Here is a 26642-nt window from a genome sequence, read left to right on the forward strand (position 1 = left end):
TGCATATAAGACATCAGCTCCTCCTCCCCACGTGGTGGTCATCAGTAATGCGCCAAAATGCCGTTATTACAGGCGATAGGTGCGTCACCGAATATCCTCGTTTCCGCCTCCATTCAGAGAGCTGCAAGCAAAGCAGCCCCAGCTGTTAGGACAAATTAAAAGCACTATAAAACGTGCATATGAGCAGCCTGTTCTATCAGCAGCTTTAGCACAGCACAAACTGCCACCATTCATGACGTGCCAAACGCGTGCTTGGGCCCGCATCACGTAAAGTTCCATTTCCCTTCATTCTAGTGCCCTATCACTGGTGCTCTCCGCCGTGGCCTACGTCACCGGGAAGACGCGACCATAACGAGGACGAAAAGTGAGAAATATTGAATGACAATAGTTCAAAGTGCCCTAACTTCGCCTGTTAGGCAGACGCACCTCTTCCATTGTTTATACGACAGGCAGTCGACCGCCATTTTTGTCACTTGACCCGTTTAAAGGGACCACGAAACGGTAAGCGATCCGTATTCCATCACTCGTCAGCGCACCGCAATGACTTTTTAGGCTAGCTTCATTAACACCGAACATATGGGCGATTAAAAATTACGCTCCTCCTCTCCTCCCTCAACTCATACACGCCGACGAGGATTTTCGCCAGCCAAAACAAAGAGACAAGGGAGAACAACGCAGGACATTGCTGCACGGAGCCTGGTCACAAAAGTTTGACGTCAACATGTTATCAGCAGCCAGCGCTTTCCGGTCAAAATGTTGGGGAACATCGTGATTAAGTTGTGCGAAGAAAAAGGAGGCGCGAATGTGCGACTTCCCGCCAGCGTCCAACAATTCCTTGTCTCATTTTCTGACAGATAAAATAGTTTACTCTCTTTGGACCTTCCATTTGGTATTTCACGCAACTTGGATTAGCTTCGCTAAATGGAAAAAGAATTCTAACTGTTTACAATTAGCGATAAGAGGATTTCTCAAATTTTAACAAAGCGCTGATCCATGGTATGTGAATGTAGCGCAGAACGGGACAACGGACAAAGTAAGACGCACAACTCCATTGTCCGTTGTGCCGTTTTGCGCTACACTCACATACCATGGATCACCGCTACCGACTCGCCCAAGCTTCTATCCTTGTGAAAGCGTTAATATTGGCTTTTGAATGTGAGTGGATTACGTAGCTGTCACAACGTGGAGGCATTGATTTCTTTTTCCTCTCATTCAGTGATAATTTTGTCATTACAGGAATAACGGGACCGCCGATCTCAGTTGAAGTCAAACGGCAATATAACTCTTCATCGTAAACTGTCGCTAAGTCAACTGCCTTCGGGTGAATGGCAGATAAAACTGCCGGTATGACTGGGGTTTTATACACAAGTAATGCAATCTTATCAGGCTTTTCGAACACTTGCAGCCGCAGGGACACTTGACCGCATACATTCCTTTTCTGTACAGCTTTGCCGTCGTACAGGTTGTTACAGCTCGCCGAAAATAAAACGAGAAAAAAAAAACAAGTCGCTGCATCCAGTGAAGTGATGCAAGTCCAGCCAATAGTGTCGGCCGATTCTCATGAGCCTGCTAGTAGCTAATGCAGGGAATGGCAGATGAAAGGGGACAGTCCCCTCCTTGCACTGTCACTCCACTCCCTGCATTGCCACGCTACTCAGGCTAGTAGGTTCAGGAGAACCGGCCGACGCCATTCGCTGGAATGGGGTCCTTTGACGGAGGAAAGCTACTTTTTTTTTTCCTTGACATGTATCAGACTGTAGAAGCAACGCAGAACGTGCTCACATTTTGTATGAGCCTTAAAATGGGCGTAGCTTCCGTGAATGTCACGTCTCTGTTGTGGATCGGAAGTACAAGCGGTTGTGCACTACACCGCAACAGCGTTCGGCATCTCAACGCCAGAATGACGCGCATGATTTCACCCTTTGTAGGGCGGACCGCGATAGACATGTGTACCATTTTTTCTAATGCCGGCAAACTGACAAAATGCACCAATGTGAGTGTTTTTATGTTCCACTTATAGGCGTCCTTCGTGTTTTTTGTGTGTCTTGACAGGCGCATGTGTGCAGTTCGAGGTGGTCCATTTTGGCGCGAATTTTTTTATTGTTTTTTTTTATGTGAGCCTTTAAGCCTTTCCCATCAGACAACTGCCTCACTTGAAGCAACCTTGAGTTCCAATACAGAGCTTTTATACGTCGAAAGGACAGCGGTGCGAGTAAGTACAACATTTGAGGTCTCGTTACGAAGTCATGGGTAGTCAGATTAGTCGGCCATTCTGAGTGCAGTTTTGCCATTTGTATGCATGTGAGACAGTAAAATTTCATGCCTCACAAAGGGTTTGAATACGACTCAGTTTAACGTCCTAAGAGAACGCAAGCAAACATACAACGCAGCGGTGGCCTAGTGGTTTGAGCATTCGCCTCACATGCGGGAGGTGCGGGGTTCGATCCCCAGTGCCGCCGGCCGGGTACCCACCGGTCATACAATGGGTACAAGCTTTCCCCTGCCTGGTGCTCGGCTTCTTTAGTGTGAAATGCTTGGGAGATGGGTCTTTGACCCCACCTTGAGTAGAAGAAACAACTTTGTGCCATGGCGCTCTTTGGCCTCAGATGCCCTTGCACCATAAAAATTCCATCATCATCAGCAAGCAAACATAGAAGAGGCCAGTTATCACCCAGCGTACCTCACAATGAACGGCAATTAATGGCCTAGTTGCTCATGATCTCGCCTTTCGTGAGCGGTGCGTATCATGTGTGCGCGTGTAATGTGCGTGAGTGCGTGCGTGCGTGCGTGGTGTGCGTTTCTTGCAGTACGTATCTTCTCCCACGAATAGAGCATGCAGCGCACCGCTTATGGACGGCAATTGTCCTGTGCCTGAGGGCTAAGAAATGGGAGACCAATTTTATACCAGCAAAGCCGTAAAAGCCATTCGTCTATCTGGCCGCTGTTCTTTCGGAAGAAACCTGCGCAAACTGACACACTACAAGGCAGCTCAAAACGAAAAGCGCCTTAAACTTCGTGCGCTCAGCAGTGCGGCGGTTCGTGAAAGGCACTTAAAGAAAAACAAAAGCGGACCGCGGCGCTTACGGAGCGCGCGAGTGCAATACGCGGCCGGCGTTCAATGCACGCTCCGTAGAGCGGCACCTGCCAGCGGTCTATCTGATCAAAGGCCGGCGCTTTACGGGTAGCCACCGCCGCGGACGGCCGGCGCCTTTCGGAAGGCAACGCGTGTACACTGCCTCAAACGAGGATGCGCCAAGTCGTTTCCAAGTCATTTTTCACTCGGATTCATTAGGTATACTGCGCTGCCGGAGAAATTCCCCCCAATCCCGTCTATCGAGAAATACTTTCATAAGCGCTCCTATTATAGAGCAACGCGATAAGAGCAGAGCGCAGGGTTGGGGGGGGGAGAAGTCTTTAAAGAGCAGGGAGGAAGCCGCGCCCCCCCACCCCCCTTACATTATCCGCTCGGAACGGCCAGCAAATCACCTGAATGTTTTTCAGCGGGAGAAGCGCCAGCGCTTCTTCCCTTTTGCGGCTCCCGCCGCTCGCAGCCAGGACACGTGCCGAAGACAAGCGAGACTTCGAATACACATCATTTACCACGCCAGTTGCGGGCGACAGCTCTCGGGGGAAAATGATAGAGTTCGCCACTGCGCCGTCGCGTGTGTGTGTGTCAGTGGCCCTCGCTTCGGGCTCACTTTCCTTCCTTTTTCTGTCTGGCACAGCCACAAAATATGATGATTGCGCGGGAAATATTACACCATAAAGCCTCAGCGTTAAAACGCACTGGCCACGCTTGCAACGCCCCACAGTCCGTGGCTACGCTCCTACCAACTATGTGGTCGTATAGCGAGCAACTGAAATTTTGCACGCGGTCGTTCTTTATCGTCTTTCAAGTAAACTTCCCCAGCGCAGTTCTCATTTTTTTCTAACGCACCGTCTTTGCCAACAGCAACCTATCAATCGGTTTTGCTTCTTCGCAGTGTAGCGTGCAGTGTAGCCCTTGAGCTCTAATCTGTGCAAGGTAAGGAAGACCCTTATGCTGACCTTTAGGAACCTTCTGGTCTGTATAGGAGTGACGTAAAGACTACAAGACGGCTAAGAAGCACACCCTATTGCTCAGTTACTTTTGCCAAAGGGGATACGTCAATGGCGTAAGCAAGCTGGCATTGTTGACCTAATATTTTTTTGTTGTTTTTTTAATGTCATAACCAAAGGGCTGCAGTTTCCAGCAGTGAAAAAAAAATGTTCCCAACACAGAATGACGCTGTGACCGCGTCGCTGATATCTTTTTTTTTTTGCATATCCTTTTAAACGAACACTCGCCAACGTCATAAAGGAAAAAAACAACCGTAAGAGAATTGACGTTTCGGCACCACTACGGGTGCCTTGTTCACAATGGGATGAAAAACGAGATGGGCTGCTGCTTATGTAGGGAAAACGTTGCGTATCGTGCGGATGTATATCTCGGGTAGATTGCCCTGCGTCCTGTTAATCGCTTGGCTTGTCATTTGTATGTGAAACGTCAATTCTCTTACGGTTGTTTTTTTCCTTTATGACTTTGGCGAGTGTTCGTTTAAAAGGATATGCTGAATTTCCCTCGCCAGACGGGTTTCCGTCGGACCCTCAACTATATTTTTTTTGTATGGTTGAATGGTATCGGCGATCTCGCTGCCGACCTCCACTTTGTCAAGCTTCCGCTCATAAACTTTCGACCGCCTGTTGAGCTACATCAAAAAGAGACAAGCTGCACACCATGCTCGCGCAACCACCACGAGCAGAAGCTGTAGCTGATATCCAGCCACAACACAACGCGGGGGGGGGGGGGGGGGGATAATAACTTACTGGTCGTGTGATTCTAATGCTGAGACTTCCAGCGACAAGACCTGCAGTCTAGCGGTTGTGCAGGTGCTCTGGGAAGTAATCGTCTCGCGTCTTAAGCATGCTCCTTGATTTCACACAAAAAATAACGTTACAAGCGTCAAAGAAAGCATTCAACATGTTGCAGTACTTAAGTGACAAGTACCACTTTTCTCTGTCTTCGAGCGCACCGCTAGACAGGACATCATTAGGGCTACTGCGAGAAGCGCTCCTCGGCGGCAGATCAACTGCGCCGTTCGCACTTTGTCACGGCCCGCTCGGCCAATCGGCGCGGACACTGGTCTGTTCACAATCCTGTGCCCCTCCCCCTCGTGGCATAAAACGCAGCGCGGCCGGCGCAAGTAAGCCGACTGTTTGAGCGCAGCTTACTAGGTCTTGTAGAAGGCGCGCCCCTTTGTGCGCGCACCAATTTCGCGTGTCTTCCCCCATTGTTATGAAATGTTTTTGCACTGGGCGCCTTCGGCAGATGTGGCGTAATGAGCCATCGGCCTGGCAGCGCAGCCTTTGTGCGCCGCGGGCCCTGCGGACTAAGGCGCGGCTTTCATTGCGTCCGAAAACAATACGAAGCGCCCCTTTGTTGCTTTCAGAAGGGCGGGGGAAGAGGGCTACACAATTTTGAGCGTGATGGAACAACAATGGTGGCTCAGATATTTTTCGTCGGTCTCTTTTTCCTTCAGTTAGCAAACCAGCGGCTCAATCCATCGCGCCACGAGAAGAGTGAAAAAAAAAAAGAGGCGGACCTTCATGAGGAACAAAGTAACGACGCAATAAAAAAAACCAGACAGCGGGCGCGTTTAATCAGGAACAGGCACATCAGCCAAAAGCGAGCACTTCCACTGCACTCGTCGTGCTCGATAATAACGGTCACACTGACAATGGTCCTGGCGGAGAAAACCCAAACATTCCATTCATTTCAATGCTGTGTCTGCACATGCCGTTATTCAGGAAAGACACGCAAAGAAGTAGGCCCTCAATGGTTAAATGGGCCACAAGGCGGTTGCAGAAATATAGAAATGCGTGTGCTCACGGAGCCTTCGCCACAAGTAATAACACTTTGCGGGTTCCACTGGCGGCCTGCACGGTAGGCCAGCGAGCAGAACAAGATGAGCGCTGCGACACAGACAGACGGTCGCCGTTTCTTATCTTGACGGTGTTCCCACCCCAACTTCGACACTGCAAGTGCGAAGAAGCGCCGCAGAGCACAGTGACAGCGGTGCAATGACAGACGCTATACACCCCTACTGCGGTCTCTATGCCAAAGGGCTGCTTCTAGGCCACGCAGTGGGGCTCTCCATTGCCGCTGGAAGTTCTAAGCTCGGCAGGAGTGAGAACGAGAGTTCGTTTCACCTTCGAGAGATGTGGAGAACTGATTATGCAACACGAGCCACACAGCAAGGACCAGAGACAACAAACCCCTTGGACGCTGTGCTTGTGACACAGGCTGTATAGTTCTGCTATTCATTCTGGAATGCATTCAAGGAGATATAGGTGCGCAAGCTTTCGCGCTGGTGTCGCAAGTTTCGCGGCTAAACAGCGGTAGCTACGTACATAAACATTTACTACACGTAGTCACCGTACAGGCGTAAAAGGCGAAACCCAAGCAGTGCTCGAGAGGTCGACGACCAGCGCCGCATACACAGCGAGTGCCTCGGCTGGCCCGATAAACCACCAATTTTATGGAGCGGGGGGGGGGGGGGGGGGCAGCGAAAAGCGACCCGTGCGGATCTGACAACACTTTGTTGGAAGGCTAGTTGCTCAGTCAGTGCCAGCTGCTTGCTCTCATTAGCGCCGTTAAGCGGTGTTCGAAACGAGTTCCAGCGAGCGCAAAGCAAAGACGGCCCGGGAGCCTCGATCCAAGCAAGACCCAGAACACTTTACAAACGAGCTCCGGGCTCCGTTCCCCCGGCGTCGAGACCCTCGCTCTTTATTTTGCTTTTGTCTCTATGCTTTTGGCGTCAGCCCTCACGCGGCTCTTTCCGGCCTCGAGAGAGAGAGAGGGGGGGGGGGGGGGGGGGGGGGGGCGAGGCCCGCCGCCAAACTGCCGGCCAGAGGAGCCTTGAAACCAGCTCTAATGAGTGTGCCCAGACGGGATAATGTCTCCGTAACTGTGTCCGTCTTTCCCCGCAGCTTCTTAAACCAGTTCCCGGGACCGCTCGTTTCTAACGTCCGCGCCCGGGAGAACTAACTGGAAATCGAATCTACCGGAATAACAACGTCTCTTTGTTCTCCCAACAATCGTGTGCGCCCCCCTCCCCCAGAAAGAGAGAAGGAAAGAAAGACGCCTCACCGCCGAGAGAACCCGGCGCCCCACAACAGAAAAAGGAGGCAGGAGAAGCGCTCGCGCAACGAACGCCGCGCCTCCTACTGGGTCCCGAGCGCCGGTAATGGCCCGAATCAATACCAGAAATCGCTCTCCCGAACCACGAACTAAGGCCCGAAACCGACGGCGGAGCCGTGACTCGCGCCGACGTTGGCCCGCCCCCCGTGCGAACGCGAATTCTCGACAGGCCGCGTGTGCGCGTTGCGCCGACGAGGAAATTCCGCGCCGACCGCTTGGGCGATGCGCGCCCGTGACCGCGAAATTGCGTCCGCCGGCCATTGTTGGCGATCGACTCCGTTCTGGCATACCGCGGGCCACTTAATCGGCTAATGCGGCCGCGGTCGGCCCCAAACTCTCCAATTATTCGCCAGAGGGCCTGTTTTCAGTGCCGACCGCTTCACCTGCACGTGGAATTCTCGGGGAAAGCGAGGCTACGTACGGCCGCTGCTGCGCGCACTGCCCTCGTGAAGAAAATGCGTTTTCCGAAAATTGCGCTTTCCCCACCTGGCTTGCGGAGGGCCGCTCCTTCAAACTGCAGCGAACGTACGGCGTAGCGTGCCAAGCACTCGCGTAGATTTATTGGGATAAAAGTAGTTCCCAGCATCGTTGACGGACGCTCGTTCATAAACACGAAAAATGAATGCTATCCAGAGCCCTACCGGGTCAAATCTACCATCGCCACCTGTACGCAGATACTTTGATAAAATGCTGGGCAACTAATTACCAAATAAAGCACTCGACAGCAGGAACTCAACCGACGCGTAAGTACACGACTTAACGAGAGCACAGGTGCGGCGAGAAGCTCACCTAATGGTAGGGTTCATTTCAAAGAATCTTTGAACACGTGCTACACAGACGTTGAGAAATAGAGCCATGACGACGCGCAGCGGCCTTCTGAGAGAAGCTGTCTTTGCCGCTTCACTTGTTAGGCTGCCATGTAGTGGTTCGTGCCTAAAAGTGATTACGAGTCACGAAAGACCAGTTGGCACTGAATCAATGACTGCCCCAGATAATTATAAAACGGCCTTGATGATGATGAAGGGAAGCTTGCGATGAACAGTGGCGCCCACATACTGCAGATATATTATTGTATGGGCTGCGCTGTGCTCTGCAGTAAAGTAAGGGCTGCTTTTGGTGCGAGTGTAGGCCGCGACCGATAACTATTCCGGCTGGAGAAAGAACTTGCACAAAGCAGCGTTAACGGAATCTGCCCCATCACAGCCTCCGTTAATTGAGAAATCCATTCCCTCCACATCACGATATCGCTTGTGATAGTGACCTACGCGCAACGTCTACGCTTGTGTGAGCCTGTCTCTCATATGTGCACCTGCAGAGTTCGCAGAAGGCGCCTCAAAGCGTTCCGCACTTGGCAGGCGAAGGCAGGTATACTTCATATAAAGCAGGCCACTGCTGACGGGCGCACGTCGCCAGCACCGGCTTCAGCCCACACAACCAGGCGGAACGGAAAAGTTTATACTGAGCGTCCTTTCAATGCCGTTTGTTCCTTCCTTCACGGGCAACGGACGCGGTCGTGCGCGGCAAGCGGACGGCGGAAGCAGCAACCAGCCATAACGGCTCACTCCTGGGAGAGAGCCGCCCCTTCCCTCGCGTGGCATGGCCAAGAGGACGGCATCCCTCTCCCGAGGCCGGCAAAGGTGACCAGGCTGTACGTTCGGGGAAACGACCACTGCCAGAGATAAACCCCTCGACGAACACGGCTGTCATTTTTCACTTTCACCACACTACGAAGGCTGGAAAAACGCGGCCACGCTTCTGCTCGCAGCTTTACAAACGTTGGAGAGTACACTGCAGAATTGCGAACTCCGGGAAAAGATGCACTCGCGTAAGCGCGCAGAGCGGCGGAGACGCCACCAGATGCAGAAAAGGAAGCGCGGGGAAAAAAAAGAAAGCCCAGCCCAACGCCCGGGGCACGGCGGCGCAGGGGCCACGCGCGCGCGCGCACGCACACCAGAGATGCGTGCAAGCACAAAGAAGCGCTGACGTTGCGGCGGGGCAGACGCTGCCTCGCGGAAATCGAAGCTGAACCTATCCGACGCGATCGAGATTCGAGCGGGTAGTTTGGCCATCTTTTATTCATGACGATTTCTCGGGACGATCCGGAGCAGAGCCGGCGCCCGGTGGTGCGGTGAGAGGCGGCGCCTCTGGGCCGGGGCGGTTTGTTGGTACGAGGACCACATCAAAGGGATCGCGGGCCCGTCTCCGGCTCGGCAAACAATTGAATGAACATGGGGGAGCAGCGCTCTCCTTCGCAGTTCCTTGGCGCTCCCCTTCCCTGGGATCAGGGAGGCTGTGCACTCCCACAGCGGCTGCCGCTATTACGGGCCCGGGGCCGCCATCCCGGCTACGCGTAGCTGAACTGTAAGTGGCCCGGCTGCACGTGCTTCAGCTGCCGTACCTGCGCACAGGCTAGATAGAGGGAGGGAAACGCACGCAGCGATCGGCTTTTTGTACGCTCCTGTAGTGGGAGTGCACGGCTGTATCAGGACACAACTGAATACACTCCAATGAGCGTGTCTCCTTGATTAGTTCCACAGTGCTAACAAACCAGAACCGAGATCGGGGCAGTGCGAGCCGTGACGCACACTCAATCGATAAAATTGACTCGACCTTGGTTATCTACCGCTAAGGGAGTTCGGTAAGTTCGAAGGCTGCATTGATGCGACACGGTGACGGTGCCGCAGCGTGGGTGCGTGCGTGCGTACCGTGACTGTACCCGCAGTTACTCGGTGCTGCACTGCGCTACAGTGCGATAAAATACGGTAACTATAAGAGCGCAGACAGAATTTCTTGAGGTAGCAATACATGAAGTAAATTCTGACCCACGAAGAGCCGACGCCGGCAGTATGGATGGCAGTTCCCAAGCTACCGTTTCGGGGATCTGGTGACGCCAGATGGAACGTGAACAAGCAACGCTACCAGAGCAAGCAGGAGGACATGGTGCCAAGATCTGGAAATTTCTCGCTCCGGAGAAGCTCATTACAGCGTGCGCTGGAAAAGTGACGGCCATAAATTTGTTTCTCCGAACCTGGGATAAGGACAGCGACAGGTGGTTGGACAATGGCGGCATACACCGAACACCTCCCGCGATTGAAGGCCCATTCACACTTGCGAGTTGCAAACGCATGCGACCAGGAGTCGCTCGCAAGGCAGCAGCTCGAGAACACCGTGGTTCGCACTTTCAAGTTTGCAAGGGCGACTTGCGTGTCGCATTCTCGTTCGATGCTCGTTTGAAATGCGAACTCTCGGTAATGACATCGTTCGCGCGCCTTAGAGAGTTTGTTCAGCTTTCGCTCCCTTGTTGCGTCTCCACCCCCCCCCCCCCCCCCACCTCCCCCTCCCTTGTTTGTTTCCGCCACAGCAGTCTTCAAGTATGCCAGTTCTGTCCTGCGACTTTGGCGCTTCTCGGAATACGCCCTCCCAGGCGACCAGGAATGCGGCGCCCGAGACGGCGAGCGGCGTCGTTCAGTCTGGCCGACCCACGCGCATTCACGGAGGCTATAGTGACGACCCGGCGACCACTGCACGCCTGGCACCACGCAGGGGGACGAGGGCTGTCAATCATCCACGCTTCGCTTGATTAACTAAAACCCAGCTGTGTTTGGTTATCGGCGGCCCCTTGCCCGCGAGGAGCTCACCTGCGGAAAGGATACTATCGGGCATTTCATCCCTGTGACCCCGCGAGGAGGATGATGGGGAGAGGAGCGCCGTCAAGGAATGTCAGGCTTCGGCTAGCTGGAAAAGTCAGCCCATGAGGTCGTTGACTCCACCCAAAGACGATGTCCCTTTGGTTGGACGAAAAAGGCGGGAAGACGACGGGAGACGGTATTTTAAGCGGTCGGCACGTTCGTCGAGCAGCGATTCCCTGAGACATCTTCTGAGTTTGCAAATTGTTTGTTTCTGTTCCTAACCTATGTTGTAAATACGTAAATACAGTTTTTCTCTTCCTTCTGCTACCGCCCGTCTACGGCCCCCGTTCCTTCCTCTACCGGCACAACGGCGGTGTTCCTGAACCCTGGTGAAACACGCTACTAGCTCGGCGAGTCATATCAACTGTTGCCCAGCGGTGGGATGCTACCCGAGCCTCATCACCCGTCTCCTGCGCTCAGTCTTCTGAAGTGCGCTAGTCCCACGCTGTTGGGAATGTACTACGACGAACTGAGCGAAAAGATGCATGTCGTGGTGGTTTTGATGTGCATCGCGGCCGTACAAACGTCATGACGACGTGAAGGGCACGCTTCTCGGGGCCGGCCTGCCAGCCTTGATACCGGCCGCCGGCGTCGGAAAAATGCGCTAGCACTGTTTAGGGAAAAGTAAAAAAAAATGCATCATTTTCGAGGATCGTTCGACCAATAACGAGTTGCTGGTTGACGTGATAACTGCAATACAAGCAAATTTCGTCCCATAGCCGCTTTGCTGCTGCTCCGGCTCGCTTGGCGCCTGCTAGCTCCGTAATCGCCTTCAAATCGTAATCGTGAAGCGTAATCGCTATCAAAAACCACCGCACAACGTATCGCTGTTTACCGCTGAACACTGCGCGCCCAAGTGCAGGCGAACGTATCGGGGGACGGCAGCAAGCCAGGTGCATAGATGACATTAGGAAGTTTTCGGGCATAAGGTGGCCACAGCTGGCACAGAACAGGGTTAATTGGGGGTCAAAGGCATTGGCCCTACAGTTGGATGATGGTTATGATGGCGGCGACGGTTGAAGCCAAGCACTGCAATGTGCATTTTGTTGCTTTTGGAAGGCGTGAATATTGTAACTGGACAGTGCTACCTGACAGCGCATGCAGAACATTTAGCGAGACAAGTTTAGCTTTTCGCCTCCCCATTTGCACATTGTTGGCTTGCGTAATCGCAGGCTACGTCTATCTTGTTTTACTTTTGTCACGTTTCAGTGCGCCAGCACTACAGATGCCTCGCTAGGGAAAAAGCCACCCTTGTCTGCGGACGAAGCCTCAGAGTAACTCGGGCAAGCCCGGGAGGAACGTCAGGCCAGCTTCAGCCAATAAGAGGAGGGCGAAACGCAAGAAGAAGAGGGCGAACGGTAAGAAGAGGAGGAGGGAAAAGGATGAGGAGGAATGCGCAGTGCAGCAAACGGCAAATCGTCGAAGAAGCCAGTATTACGACCGATTCCGAAGCCGAACACCAGCGCAAAAGAAGAGAGCGACAACACAAGCCAACCGATCGAGCGGATACAGTGAGGCGGAAAGCCGAAGCAGAGCTGCGAACCCAATATAACCTTGCTAAACGGGATGCGGAAAACCAGGTGAATAACAAGAAACGCGATGAAGAGCGCGAAAGAAGAGGCGAATGATTAAGTCGCCGCACGAACGCGAGGTCAAGAGGCGCGTGTACATACAAGCAGCTTCAGAGACCGCCGAAAATAGGCAACGCGACTCGAATCGCAACGAGCAGCTCAGGCGGCTTATCGCAAGAAAAAAACGCCGAGGAATAACTGCCACGAACGTTTGCGTGCAGCTCGGAATTTCAAGTTTATAAAAAGCTAAACAAGGTCACGCGTGCTAGCACACCTAAGTCACATTTTGCTTAACCAGGTAGACTGGGGGCAAACTTTTTCGCTATCGCTGCCAGTCCTGAAGTTATCACCGACCGAACGTCCTCTGCGGAGTCTTAGCGTAACTGAATGAAACAGCGTTTTAGAGGTATCGAGGATATTCGGAATGGACATTTACAGTACCGAGCTCCTTTTATAGCCCTTGGGCAGCTCTAACGCAAGTCGTTTGTCCTCTTCACCTGGCGCGCTTTGAACAGCGACCGCGTCGGTCATTAAAAAGACATTAATAACGACTGCTACACTGTAGTTTCTGAAAGTTCCACTCTGCCCCTGCCCACACTAATACATGTCCGTCCTTACGCACACATTTCACGAGCCCCCTGCTCCTGGTGAGAAAAAAAAAATAAGGCTTGCATTCACGTGTTACCGGCTTTCTATCCTGTTCTAGCGCGCATTACAACGCTTTTTATTTTTGCTTCAAGGTCTCCAGCCACGGCCCTTTTCTACGCTGCTCGAAAAAGTGACCGCTCACTTTCCTTCTCTCGTACTGGCCATCGCTGAATGTTGGCTTCGACTCTGTAACAAACTCACTGGGTTTGTGCTTGGCACATAGCGAAAAATCCCTATTCCCTTAGGCTTTTCATGGTGATGAGTGCACGAAGGTCGTTGGCTCCAGGAAGCTCTACATATGCGGTGGCGTCAAATTACTTTCTTTTTTTGCAGGTGGACCGTAGCACTGCGCTTACATGTGGTTAGCCTTCGAGTAAAAAAACCCCATCGCCTGCAACCACAGATCAAGTAAAAAGGGACGCATGCAGAACTCACAACCGGTGCACATGGCACTGCGAAATTTAGTGGAGTTAGCAGCTCAAGCTGTTTACCTCAAAGCTCAGCAACCCAGCTTCGGTGAACACAAGTGCGGTCTTTGCAAAATCCAGGGCGCCCAGATCAAAGCAGACATCTGGCCGCGTCGCAGGACTCGCATGACGCCTGTCCGTCCCAATGAAGCTTCAGAGAAGCGGCAGCGCTTCACAGGCAGGCACCAGCCAGCTTTGGCCATATGCACAGTGAGGTTCTTCACGGAGTTTTCGCGCAAAGCGAAACAACAAAGCGCAGTTTCTCGTCCTTAACCTCGGGGCAACGACTGTCACCTCGTGCATGAGACTGAAGAAGTGCCCTAAGAAGCTTCTTGATCGCGCGCTTTCTTCCAGAAGGCAAGCGCGTGTTTTGTCGGAGCGCTACTCTCATACGGATGACACACAAGCAGCGTTTGCTAAGGCCATGAACAGGAAATCATGAACAGCGGTACACATCACTACGTCATTTTTTCCCCCTTTTCACTTCTAATAAAAGCTTCAAAACGGACGCCCGTGCGCCAGCGTAAGAGGTAGAATTTATGTGCGAAGCTCGCACGGCGTACTAAAAATGGAACGTGCGGCGCTTGCCAAGTGTAGAGGTTATGGCACGGGCTGAGGAATACAGAGCAGCACCCGAACGCATCTTGACGAACGACGATGAGGATGAATGGAAGGCCCCATGCGGGGAAAAGTTTTCGCTCCAAACCGACGCGTTATTTTTTCTTTGCGTGCCTTTCAGTGGTGCCGTTCCTTTATTTATCTTTTCTTTTTTCTCCTCCGTTCGCTCGCTCCTCAGTTTCTTCCTCAATATATCGTCAGGGTTTTGTTCAGTTCGGGTGTCGACCTGTGAGCGTTCTTCAAAAGGAGACACGACGGCGAAACGATACACAGGGGGGAAGATTGATGAATGCGAAGGAGAGCTGGCGCGGCCGCCGCGATGAATACACCCGGGCCCCAGCGACGGGGCCCGCGCGTGTGACAGGCCAGATAGCGCAGCGCCTAAGCAGCCGCTGTCAGGTATACCCGAGAAGTGCATTAAGGAGCCAAAAAAAGCGCGCGCGCGCACACTTCACTCCTATAGTGACAATCGTTCCTATTTCTTTTTTGTCCTAAAAAAAAAGAGGGGAAACAACTGTCGACTGCTGCAATCTCCACGTTAGTCCATTTTCAAAAATTCTTCTCCCGACTTTGTGCAATTTGCAAATGACAGAGCCCCGGTGGCTGTTCTGCTCGCGGCTCTGACTCGTACGGAACGGAGGCCGATAGGAGGCTATTTTATGACACTGAAACATTCGCTAAGCTCAAATAAAACAAAAACATCTTTAGCTGTAGAATAACTTATAGTAGCTGAACTGTGCTCTGATTCGTGGTGTAGCAATGTGACAGGCGATAAAAAATTGGCAGTGGCTAAGCTCGGCTATGCCAGGATATGCGTAGCGAGAGGTAAGTTTCCGTGGCTGAGCTTGTTTTGGTCACTGTATCTTTAGCAAAGCTTTGTAGGGGGCTAGTTGGCTGTGCATACTGAAACTGGGGAGCGCTATAATCAAGACAAGGGGACAACACCACATAAGAACACCACAAGACACGAGCGCAAATCACTCGTGTCTTGTGGTGTTCTTATGTGGTGTTGTCCCCTTGTCTTGATTATAGCGCTCCCCAGTTTCAGTATCTTTAGCAATGAGGGACACTGGGTATACACATCTTTTATTCATTTTGCTTGACAGAGACAGACTGTCCGATGATCTGTGAAGTAGCATGCAGCGGTCTCAATTTTGTCTATACAGTATTTCCATTTGGTAGAGTCTTCCTGGTATAGAAGGCCTATAGTAGTTCCCCTATTGTGTAGTATGGACGTGAGGGTCCGAAGCTAAATTAAACTCAAACATTTCTTTCATAGACTAAGAGAGTCCTGTTTCCTGTTGAAATCACCCAAAAGTCACACACAACTGTAAAACCGTGCCGCAGGCTGGTACACGTGGCAACCAAATCAATCGTCTGTTTGGCAGATGTTCCCGGTGCCACGTAGACTCTTTGGATGATAATGCCGCTCTTCAGAAGAGCCGAACACGGCAGCCTTCACCATTATTCACCGCGATCGAAGGCAGACGTCTGACGGCGGTGATCCCTTGTTTCACGTACACACAGACTCCAGCGTTCTCATTTGGTTCAAGCCAACTGCCAGGCGACAACTTTATGATCGCAAAACTTAATCTTCTCGTCTATACCGCGGTTTAGCAGCGGCTGGACTCCCTTTCTCTGCATGCATGTCAGACGTTGTGACGCAGACGTCCACTACATCTCCGCCTTTTATATGCAAAGCTGCGCACGCGGTGCGCGGTTCGGGTGACAGAGCGGCGTGCGGCGAGGCGGCGACGAAGAACGCGGCGCAGCTGTGGCGTCCCTCTGGTTACCATGGCATCGGCGCATGCGCAGAGCTGCTCAACCGCGTGATAATAATAATAATAATAATAATAATAATTATTATTATTATTATTATTATTATTATTATTATTATTATTGTTTTTTGGGGAAATGAAATGGCGCAGTATCTGTCTCGTATATCGGCGGACACCTGAACCGCGTCGTAAGGGAAGGGATAAAGGAGGGAGTGAAAGAAGAAAGGAAGAGGTGCCGTAGTGGAGGGCTCCGGAATAATTTCGACCACCTGTGGATCTTTTACGTGCACTGACATCGCACAGCACACGGGCGCCTTAGTGTTTTGCCTCCATAAAAACGCCGCCGCCGCGGGCGGGTGCGAACCCGAGAACTCCGGATCAGTAGCCGAGCGCCTAACCACTGAGCCACCGTTGCGGGGTTCCGCGTGACGTCACGCTCGGATTTGACGGTGGAGCGGGCGCGGCGACGGCGAAGCGCACGCCGCACTTTGCTCCTCTTCGGTTGCCATGGTAACGGCGCATGCGCACAACTTTCCTCTCCCATGCACGGCGAAATGCTCGACTGGCAGCCCAGTGCAGCTCTCGCTACAAAAAATTTATGTGGATTAGCTCAGCTAATTCAGGATATACAAAGCGAAAGATGGCGGTCACTGTGTTCATTGGCGTTGGCGTTGACAATGTTCTAGACGGCGATGGCTTTCAGCAAAGAAAGGGCGCATAACTGGCTCCCAGGATATGCGGACGCCTCATTTGTGCTTTGATACATGTGTAGGTGGTGAGAGAGATGTGGCCTGAATGCATTAGCGCTGACAGCGTTGTGGCTGACATGCGGCACTGCAGCAATAGCTAGGCCACAGCGTTCATTTGGCGATCAATCTCTCGCGATCAACCATTAACTGCCTGCCACCTCCCAGCGTGGCAGGGAGGGCGCGCTGCCTATCCAGTGAGCGGAACGCAATCAAGGCAGGCTTTTGCAGTTGGATACCAACGCTACGTACATGAAAGCGAGATTGAGGTTTCCACTGACCCACAGAGCCGGTTGTGCGCCTTCCCTTTCGTGAAAATGAATGAACGGCCTTTGCACAAAGTTGTTAACGCCAATGAACTGTATGAACGCCGTCGGCTCGGGCCCGTTTCACATGCTGCGACGGGACCGAAAATATCCGGTGTAGTCGGTGAGGCCGCAGTGCGATTTTCGGTCAGAGGAACAGGCAAGGTTCCTTAATGTTTGCATGGGCAACGCATTATTAAACGCGACAGAAACATCACACAGAATGTGTTGATTTTATGACCAGCGTATTTTTAGATGCAAGGCATTATTCCGTATGTTTTGATTAGGATAAACAGTTTTGCTTCCACCGCGGTAACAGTTCCCACGTGACCGCACGTCGCACGCCGTCTCGGAGCTCCCCAATGGTCAGTCGCAGAGCGAACACACCGACGCTGCGACTGAATTCCAACCGGACGGAACTCGATCGCAAGCCGTCTGCGACTAGACCGACGACCCTCCCCAGTCGCAGACCGACAGAATTCACAGTGTCGCAGGCGAAAATCGCATGCATGTGAAACGGGCCTCACTTGTTTTGTTTGGTTTTTGAGGAACGGAAATGACACAGTAACCGTCTCGCCTATCTCAGTGGACACCCGAACCGCGCTGTAAAGGAGGGAGGGAGAGAAGAAAACTGGTGGTGGTGGGAGTGGTTTTTTATTAGAATAATAGTAAAAAGGAAGGAAACGATTTTTGCTAGCCCCGGCATCTGCCATCGATACTGAAGCACCTGAGCTGGGGCAGCGGAAATAATGGACAGCAGGCAGAATGGAAAAATGAAATGAAATAGGTGAGGGGACAGGAAGAGAGGATAGGGGGAGAAGTAATATGTACAAACTATTTACACAATAAGAAATGTGTCCAGGGTGTGCGCGTGATTAGTTCATGTTGGAGGAATTAAAACGCAAGCGCACAGCACTGTATTGCCTACAACTGGAGTGGGGCGTCCAGTTATTAATCGTTCAAGGTAGAACTCGCGGAGCGTTCGGTCACTGCGTGTAACTACCTGACGGAGAACAGACGGGACGTCAAGCCCGTGTGTTCGAGGAATGCACAGAGGCTCACCAAGCAAAACTGAAAATTGAAAGTTGGATTTTGAGGAAAGGCGCGGCGCGACGCAGCGGCGGAACACCTGTGGCTGGGTGCTGCTAGTTGCGTATGCGCAGTTGTGACTAGGGAGCGAGAAAAATATCCGCGGCGAGGCGCGCGTTGTGACGTCATGTGCCACCTCAGAGCACCGCCACGGCGAAATCGCAAGTTCGCGGCCAGTAAAGCTTGCGCTGTGCAACAAAAGAAAGGATGGCACTGGAGCTGGTTAACAAGTTGCTACCGCGAGTGCACAGCTCAAATGATCGCCACACCAGTTCACTGTCTCACGGAGGCGGAGTCTGTAAAAGCAGCATCAGCGTAATTTGGTACGCTTAAAATGTCTCTGTAAAGCCTAGTGGTAGCAACCCCATAATAAATTCTCTTTAAAGACCGGCCGTCGCTCTAAATGGCAGTAAACCTCAGACAAGGAAAAGAATGAAAACCGTGACGAATGAGTCGCAACAAATGAAAGCAGCTGCTGCGGCCGCGCACTCAAAAGTGTTCAGTAAAAGTGGACGTTAATACCCCCTGCCAGCCACTTCACGCTGTCAGTCCTGCAAGACTTATTCCCGCTTCAAGCGCAATGTAATCTGACAGTGTAAAATGATAGCGACATGGGAAAGACGCCTTTCTGGGGCACTGCACGTTCCTTTCCTTGGTTCGACTAACCAACTAGAACAACACTCGAAAGGGCCCCTTCCGGTTATCTCGCTGGTTACAAGCCGAAAGAAAAAGCAAGCACAATGGCTCCACAAAAAAGTTGTACAGAAGCGGCCGTGTGTAGCAGGCAGATGCGTTTTACATCCATGGCGGTAATATATGTGACAGGCCGGCGCACACAGGCCGGGGCGCTAGCGAACTCGCACTTTTTTGTCTTGCACGCACTACGGGGACAAGGCGTTCCTACACCAGACGCTATGCCTGGGTGGAAAAAAAAAAAATGCCAAGGCCCGTTCATCCGCGGCGATTCGAGCACATATATCACTCGTCCCTTGAAGAATGTGCGCCGACGGGAGGCTGTCCGCTGCAAGGGCCTTCCTTCGAGACGTTATCGGCCACGAGCATTCCTCAATTTTGCATGCGTCGTCATGAAACGAGGCGGACAGCACTTGGTTTGCTTCGTGCAGGAAACTCTGGAGTTTACGCTGCGGCATTTCAACTTGAGAAAAACAGTGGAAGGAAAAAAGCGAGGAAGCGGTAGTACAAAGCCTCGCGAGTGACGGGGCTGCGTACGTGCATCACGCACGACACACACGAAACCACCAGCGTCCGCAGGGTATATCCCCCCTCTTGAACATTTCGTAGCAGAAAGAAAACGCAATGTCAAAGTACGCAACTATCGCTGAGTAAAAACGCGCTGCTCCGAACCACGGTGAATAACCCCTCGAGGCTCGGTACAGATTTAAAAACATAAAACAAGTGGCAAGCGAAGCCAAGGCAAGAGGAACGAGCAAGCAGCGTGATGCAGAACGGGCCGCTCAGTTCTGGTTAGGTTCAAGCGTCCGGAGCATATCTCGAAAGAAAAAAAAAACTATCTAGAACACCGAGGAGAGGTCGCGGACGGTCCGCTTCACAAACCCGGGCACCGGGGGCTGCGTCGTTTTTCACGGCCGCTCCCGAACTGCGCGTGTATCAGCTTAGCCCGGTAGCCCGCAGTGGGGCACGCGGCGCCGCCGCTGTAGGGATCCGGACCGGTTGAGCGCGCAGATCGGCGATACTTGGGCAAATACGGCAGCTCTGCTGCCCAACGGACGGTCCGGCTCGCATCTGGGAAGTCGAGCGGAACGAATGGGCCTAGCATGATGGCCGACGACTATGTAAAGCGCTGCCTCACGAGCGAGGGCACCCCCTCCACTTGGAGAGAAAGTAGACGGCCCTCAAGAGCAGGCCCCCGCGTGTTCGAGCGCACGCGAGTCGATTTCGAATGCGGCGGCGCTCGCGTCACGAAGCACACAGCATCCCCTTTTTCCGCGGACACAGCCGGGAACGGAAAGAGACGGTAACTCGCCCGAGCGCAGTGTTCCGGGACTTTTGACCGAACACAATGTTCCGTGTTCGCGAACACACGCGCGCGCACGGAGAACACGCAAGCGTCAATCCCGCGCAGGTTACGCACGTAGCGCTGGGCCACTCCCCTCTAATTGTGAAAGACGGGATTGATTCGACTACACAACAGAACAGGCATTCCCCACTGCGCTTGGCATGCGCCGGATTGCAGTGGGGAACGGCATAATTCGCAAGGCCGTGGCAACTGAGCACGAGGATGGAATGCCCGATCCGCTTTCGCGGTGCAACTATGTCCTCGGCAATAAAGATTTTTGAAAGTGGCACACGTTGTTCTCACAGGAAACCCGTTACGAGGACGATTTTTACATACACAATAAAAGGGGCGAGCGGGGGATGGGAACAGCTTCAAATCTCGCTACCGAGCTGTCAGAAAACTACTTTTGCAAATTCTCCTAGCCATATCTGACCTCAATTCTAGAAGGGTAACTAACCCCAATGGCTAGAAGCAAGAGGTGAGGAGAACTCAAGAGAAGCGATAATCACAAAAATATCCGGAAAGCACGCGACGCGGAAGCCCGCAAGGCGCAGCGGGAGAGAGAAGCCCACAGCGCTGGCTAGCTGCCCCACCCATGCGGGAGCAACTCTTCCGGGCGCATCTCTGCTGCCTGGCTGGGTGCGAACTTGAAGGGCGCAAAGGCCGCGGCTGGCGGTCGTGCAGTCCACGATTATGCAAATGAAATGCAAATGAAGGACGATCTCAATTAAGGCGCGATAGCCAAGTTCAATCGGCCGGCCGTCGGAGGGAGGCCGTTGCCTGCAATACTAATCACCCGGCGAGCGAGCGCTCTCCCTCCTTTTCCCCTCCTTTGGGCTTATTACCGAGGGCTCGGATTCCTGTGGCGGGTCGAAAGTTGAATTGCGGTCGTTGCGTCCGATGCCCGCTCACCGGGCCGCCGCCGCCAGGGAAAAGAAGAGCTGCCCCACAATCGACTTTTCCCCATTGATTCCCCGAAGCCCGACTCTCACCGTGGCAAAGGGCAGCCCTGCGCGGCTCTCGGAGGACGTACTTGAGCGATTGGTAAATGAGGCCCGGAACAGGCGGGATTCGGTGACGCCGGTACCTGCACTGTAAATGGCTTCACGCCGTCACAGGTAATTTGCTCGCCAATGAGCGCGGGGTCACTGTTAGAGAGGAGGGGGAGAGACCCTCTGGAGGGTGTTCGCCGACTGACAGGGATGATGTGTGTCGGCGGCGGCGATGGTCCGTGGTCATTTGCGGAGCGGTGGAGTCGGCAGGCTCCCGCTATCAGCAGCGCTCGCGACCCGGCCGGCACAAATGGCCCTCACGAACAAGAGGGCGGGCGCTCTGAAACGCTCCCCGCTCCTCAGCGTGAAGCGGCGGCCCGGCTCTGATAGCTGCTTATTTCCAATTTGAAGACTGTTGTCCGCGTCTGTTCCCCAGATTGAAAGTGGCGATTCTGCTCCTATCAGATATCTTTTTCCTTTCGTTGTTGCAGACAGCCGCCAGACTTCAGCTGTCTTCCAGGGTTGCTCATCGGACTTAGCGGTGGTTTTCGACTGAAGCAAGGATGAACCAAAACAAGTGCATATCCAAGGTGGTTCGTACACCTAGGTTATCTGTTACCACCATCTTCCTGCCACGGAAGGTCACTATACCAGGCCTCGGTGAACCTTCACTGTACTTCTAAATGCCATGAACGTGCCCATGGCCAGTAACCTTTGCTACATTCGAACAAGTTAGTTGCTAATCGACAGGATCTACAGGACTGGTAGGAAAAAGCCCTCTGTTCTCCCTCAACGTTCAGTCAAAAATTGAGGATCGGCTGGCGATACGATGGTGAAAATCTCAGTGCATCAATTTTACCAGCTGACCGGAAGTCGGCTACAAGATTCCTGCCAGCACTTTCGAGCACTGTCGGCCGAGCACTGTCGGCCAGCACGTCGCTGCGCCTTTGTACTGATTGACATTCAGTCAGTAATTTAAAAGAGCAAATTCCTAGCAGACTCCCCTCTTGAGATGAATCCGACCATGTACACTCTAAGACAGTCGCTCTTTCTGAGCCTACAACACACTGTACAAATTCGCATGGGCCCAGATAAAACCGGACAGCCCCAAATTGAAAGCCCGGGAATAAATATCACACCAACACGCGCTCCACCAAAAACTGCATGCCACAGCCTAGACGCCCCCCACTAACACCAGGACTGTCAGGTCCAAGAGAATTCATTGCCACACACACGACAACATGCTGAGGGACCGTCCGTTCTCTCTCCCTTGCACAAGCCACCCGCAGTAGGGGCGATCCCACGAGACGACTCGACGCCTATCACCGGTCCCCAACCTTCGGGGGTGCAGCGTGGGCGAGCTTCACGCGCAGCGCAACACAGGCGGCCGACGACGGCAGAGCGGGCCGGTAAGCGCATCCCCGGAGCCGACCAGAGACGCGGTCGCCAACGGAACGGGACGCCATCGTGCAGTTGCGCAACCGTTCAGCCGCACTAACAGGAAACGAACAGCAGCAGTAGTGTATGCATAAACGTCTTCATTCCAGCACGCCGCGCTCTCACCGCAGTCGAGGTCATGAATATGAATGGCGGTTCGCGCTAACGCCGGGCGCGGCGGCAGCCCGGGCATGCGCGCGCACGTGGCCTTGCCATCCGTGGCTGCCCGTCTTGCATACATATCGCTATACCGTCCCGACGCACAAAGGAGACGCCGCATATTCCGCGGAAATTGAAACGGCCCGCGGAACGACCCGCGACCACGGCTCTCTCTCCCCGTAGACTCCGCCAGGAGGCGTGCATGCCGGCCCTTCAGTACACTCGCCCAGTTATGGCTGAGCACACGCAACAAGGCCGTGAAACCTGCCGGCGGCTGGAAACCAGAATGCGCGAGTAACGCGATCGTATAAAACAGCCAAGGGCAAATGAAGGAAAGTGGTGGTGGGGGGGAGGCAATCAACGAAAATACAGAGCACTCATAATTTACTTTTGCTAGCCATTTAGGCCTAAGAGCCATACAAGCAAATGAACACTCACGCAATTTTGCCAGCGATCCTGAGAGGCGTTCCAAATAAGGAAATGTGAAAACCCCGGAGAATAACCGCCGAAGGACAATAAACCAAGAGTACTTACGCAGGGTGCCTTCCCTCGACTTCCCGCACAGCTTGACAACGCTTTTGTAACACGCGTACGAACCACCCACGAGCCCTGGCTTTTATCGGGATACACAAGTACTGCGGCGACCCTTATCGCAAATTCTGACCCAGAAGGATCCGCCAACGCTGTCTTATCACTAGGGGGACTGTTCGAAGCCTATCGAACACTCCTCGGAGCGTAGATTGTTGACTCGCGGAAGGCGATGCATCAGCGAAGAGGCCAGATGTGAGTACTGCGGACGCGGCGGCAAGAACGCGATATTTGCTTCTCATGTTTATTATCCCTTTTAGGCGCTTTGTATACTATCTTGTAGATTGCAGGGTCAACATTTTAGGAGGGTGCGCTGCCCCTAATCCTGATTTCTTTCTTGCACACCAATGCAGAGACACTAGCATTTTAACTGCGGCGCATTTTGCATTCTGCAGCCAGGTCAACATAGCAACGAAGAAAATTACTTGGGAAGTTCTAAAATATTTTCAACAGAAAAAGACGTCGCCAACTCTCGAAATGACACCGCCCGCAAAAAAAAAAAAGCCCGAATGGCAGCACGTTGGAGCCAGGCTGTTACTGGCCGCACACTTCGCTTTCAAAGTACATCACTTGTTATACGTTAGTTGATAAGCGCCGACACCCGAACCCCTGGAATCGCATGGGCGCAACGCAGGAAGCCCACGCGAACATGCTCAGAGAGAAAGGCATAATATGTGCAGGTTGTGCCAACTATGACGGTGTGGAAGCAGCGCCCTTTCAGGTCGCTACTACCACACTAGAAAGAATTCTGAATGAAAAGAAACATTCCACCAAGAAAAGAGCGCATGCTAGTAAGCGTAGGCTGCTTTCCGTAATCTTTAAATCTTCCCACGACAGTTCGATCATTAACTGTTTCCGCGTGCTACCGTCGTCAAAAGCATAGCAAGAATAATTAACCATTCCACTCCCGCTTTGTCACTGGCTCAAGGATTGCATCCCCTCTCTACCACTCGGACTGGTTATATGGAGCAGATAATGACAAAAACAAAATATAATCAAGCACTGTTATATTCACTTGCCCTTGACACAGATCTGAGATCAACCAAGGCGCTTTGTACACAATTCTGTAGATACCCCTGAGGATGTTTCTCATGGCTAAAGAAATTAAGCTTTCTTTTAGGTCTACACAGACTATATATGAGGGGGAAAAATCTCCCGCGGAAATCGCGAGCGGCGCCAGAAGCGGTTAAAATTAACATTGCAGTCTCATATGATCCGTCCGTCTGTTCACAAACAGGTACCTCTTGATCTAAAAAGAACTAATGTCATACTTTAATTTTCTGAATCGGCAAACGTCTCCAACGCTTTTATCAAGGAGCCTCGAAGACGCACAGGAAAACGTATCAAGCAAGAACAGAGCTGTAAAAAAGAAAATTATTTTCCTTGAAACGCGACTCTTTCCTATATTTGAAAAATATTTATTTTAGAAAATTTCGAACGTTAGCATTGGCAACGAGCCAGAGAAATTAATGATTACGGCCAGTTTTTTAACGTCGACACGTGTTACACGTTTTGTGACGGAAAGCGAATTTTTGTAGCTCCGTCAAGACATGCCACAAAAATCACAAGAACAGCCTAGTCTGAAACTTTGAGCAGTTTACATGCTGGCGTCTCAAACTATTCCCTCCCGTAAACGCATCAAGCATAATATTCTAATGAGCTAGTCATTAAGGGGCACACCTGGAGGATTTTCTAACATTTTAAGTTGATCATCGCATTCCATTTTTTAGAAACCCTGCCTCAGTTGCCGTGAATAGTTGTCCGAAACAATTCTAAAACTGCAAAAACCTGAAAACCAAATCCGCAACTGTGTTTTGTCGAGAGGATGACGTCACGGATACTGTCACAAAATCTCTCTCGTGCACGTTGAATGGCTAAAGTGGCAAATGTACACGATAGCTTATATCATTAGTTGTCTGAAATAACCAAAAACCAGCTCGATTTTTTTTCTTTCAACCGCAGAGCGAATACCGACGGATGTCTAACTCGTGACATCACACATTCAAGATTGTCCGTAGAAATCACCCCGACTTGTCTCACTTGACTGGCAAGGCTCAACACTCGCCAAAGTGCGGCGTCGACGTGAATGGACCATTGGCAGAAATCTGTAAGTCAGCTTCTACGTAAGGCTTATTTTCCAACCAAAAGTTCTCCATTCCAGACGACACTCTCGCATTCTTTGTGGCAACGAAAAGAGTCAAGTTCCCCTTCTGAATAAACTCGGGAATGGCGCCAGTTTACCTCACGATGACCCGCAATGGTAGAGTATAGAAAGAGGGATTACAGTCAACCTACTATAGACCTCCAGCATGCTTGTAAACAAACGAGGTGGCGCTGCAGTCGCTAGCGGGCTCGTGGTAGGCAAAAGGCCAGGGAGTGGCGTCGCGGAGAGGTGTTGAGCGCGGGTCTTCAAGGCTTGTAGGCGCGTTCTCAGTATCTGCGAATCACAGCAATGATTGATGCTTTCAACTTAGTAATTTCTCGAAGTACACGAGCTCGTGTTGGCCACGTGCGGCGTATTCAGAGAAATAGTTCGCCGCTGTGTATTGTATATATATATGGTCAGTAGTAAACAGAACGCGTTTCTCCCGTTGATTTCTGCGCTAAGCATTGAAGAAAATAAGTTTTTGACGCTCTGCTCTAGCAAGATTTATTTTACTTCGGGACAGTAGTGAGAGGAAGTGATGGCGTTGTTTCGGCGGAGCAGATGTGCGCTCACCTCTGCTCACATACGTACGTGTCGCGCTTTGCGAAAAGTGGGGACAGCGTCGTCTCCCCATTCTCCTTTGTCTCGCTTAAGCGCTGTTTTTGTCCGCAGGATCACGCACCAGCCAGGCCGACTTCTCTCTCCCCTTGTTAAACTGGTCGATTTGATGAAGATTCTTGATCTTTGGAATTATTTTCTTTCTTAGCCCTGGGGTCTTCTGTTTCGTGACGAAAAATTATAGCGAAATATTCAGTAGAAATTTATAAATTACGCTTTCTAGATGTGTGGTCGTCGAAAATTGTGAGGTAATTTCTTTGAGACTTTCTTTGAGTTCAGTGCTGCATTTCTTTGACCAAAGCGCTAGCTAAGAGGCCAAAAACGAGGGAATAAACGTTAAGGCTCGTTTTGTGACCTTTCACATTTTCTGCGATTGGCATCACTCACACCTTCGTATTTTTGTAACGCATGAAAATAGACATCCTATTTGTCGCAAACGATTCCTGAGACATTGAGGAGTGTAATAAATCTCTCGATTTTTTTGTGCAGTACTATGTTAGTAATTTTTGTAAGAAACATTTTCATGTAACCATG

At 51.9% G+C, this 26642-nt stretch overlaps 1 protein-coding gene across 4 annotated transcripts in view; it reads right to left on the reverse strand.

Annotated features, from left to right (window-relative positions):
• Positions 1 to 26642, reverse strand: part of LOC144113624 (uncharacterized) — a 51624-nt gene that overhangs the window by 2485 nt on the left and 22497 nt on the right. The window contains exon 1 of one of the 4 annotated variants that reach the window (XM_077646786.1): positions 25640 to 25781. The exons of 2 other annotated variants lie outside the window; for them this stretch is intronic. In XM_077646786.1, coding sequence (XP_077502912.1) covers positions 25640 to 25655 — 16 coding nt within the window. In that variant the 5' untranslated portion in view covers positions 25656 to 25781. Of the gene's footprint in view, positions 1 to 23290; positions 23402 to 25639; positions 25782 to 26642 lie in introns of those variants that run through there. One more of the 4 variants, XM_077646788.1, reaches the window with a different exon arrangement.

The sequence above is a fragment of the Amblyomma americanum genome, chromosome 1, assembly GCF_052857255.1.
Source record: "Amblyomma americanum isolate KBUSLIRL-KWMA chromosome 1, ASM5285725v1, whole genome shotgun sequence".
Lineage (NCBI taxonomy): Eukaryota > Metazoa > Arthropoda > Arachnida > Ixodida > Ixodidae > Amblyomma > Amblyomma americanum.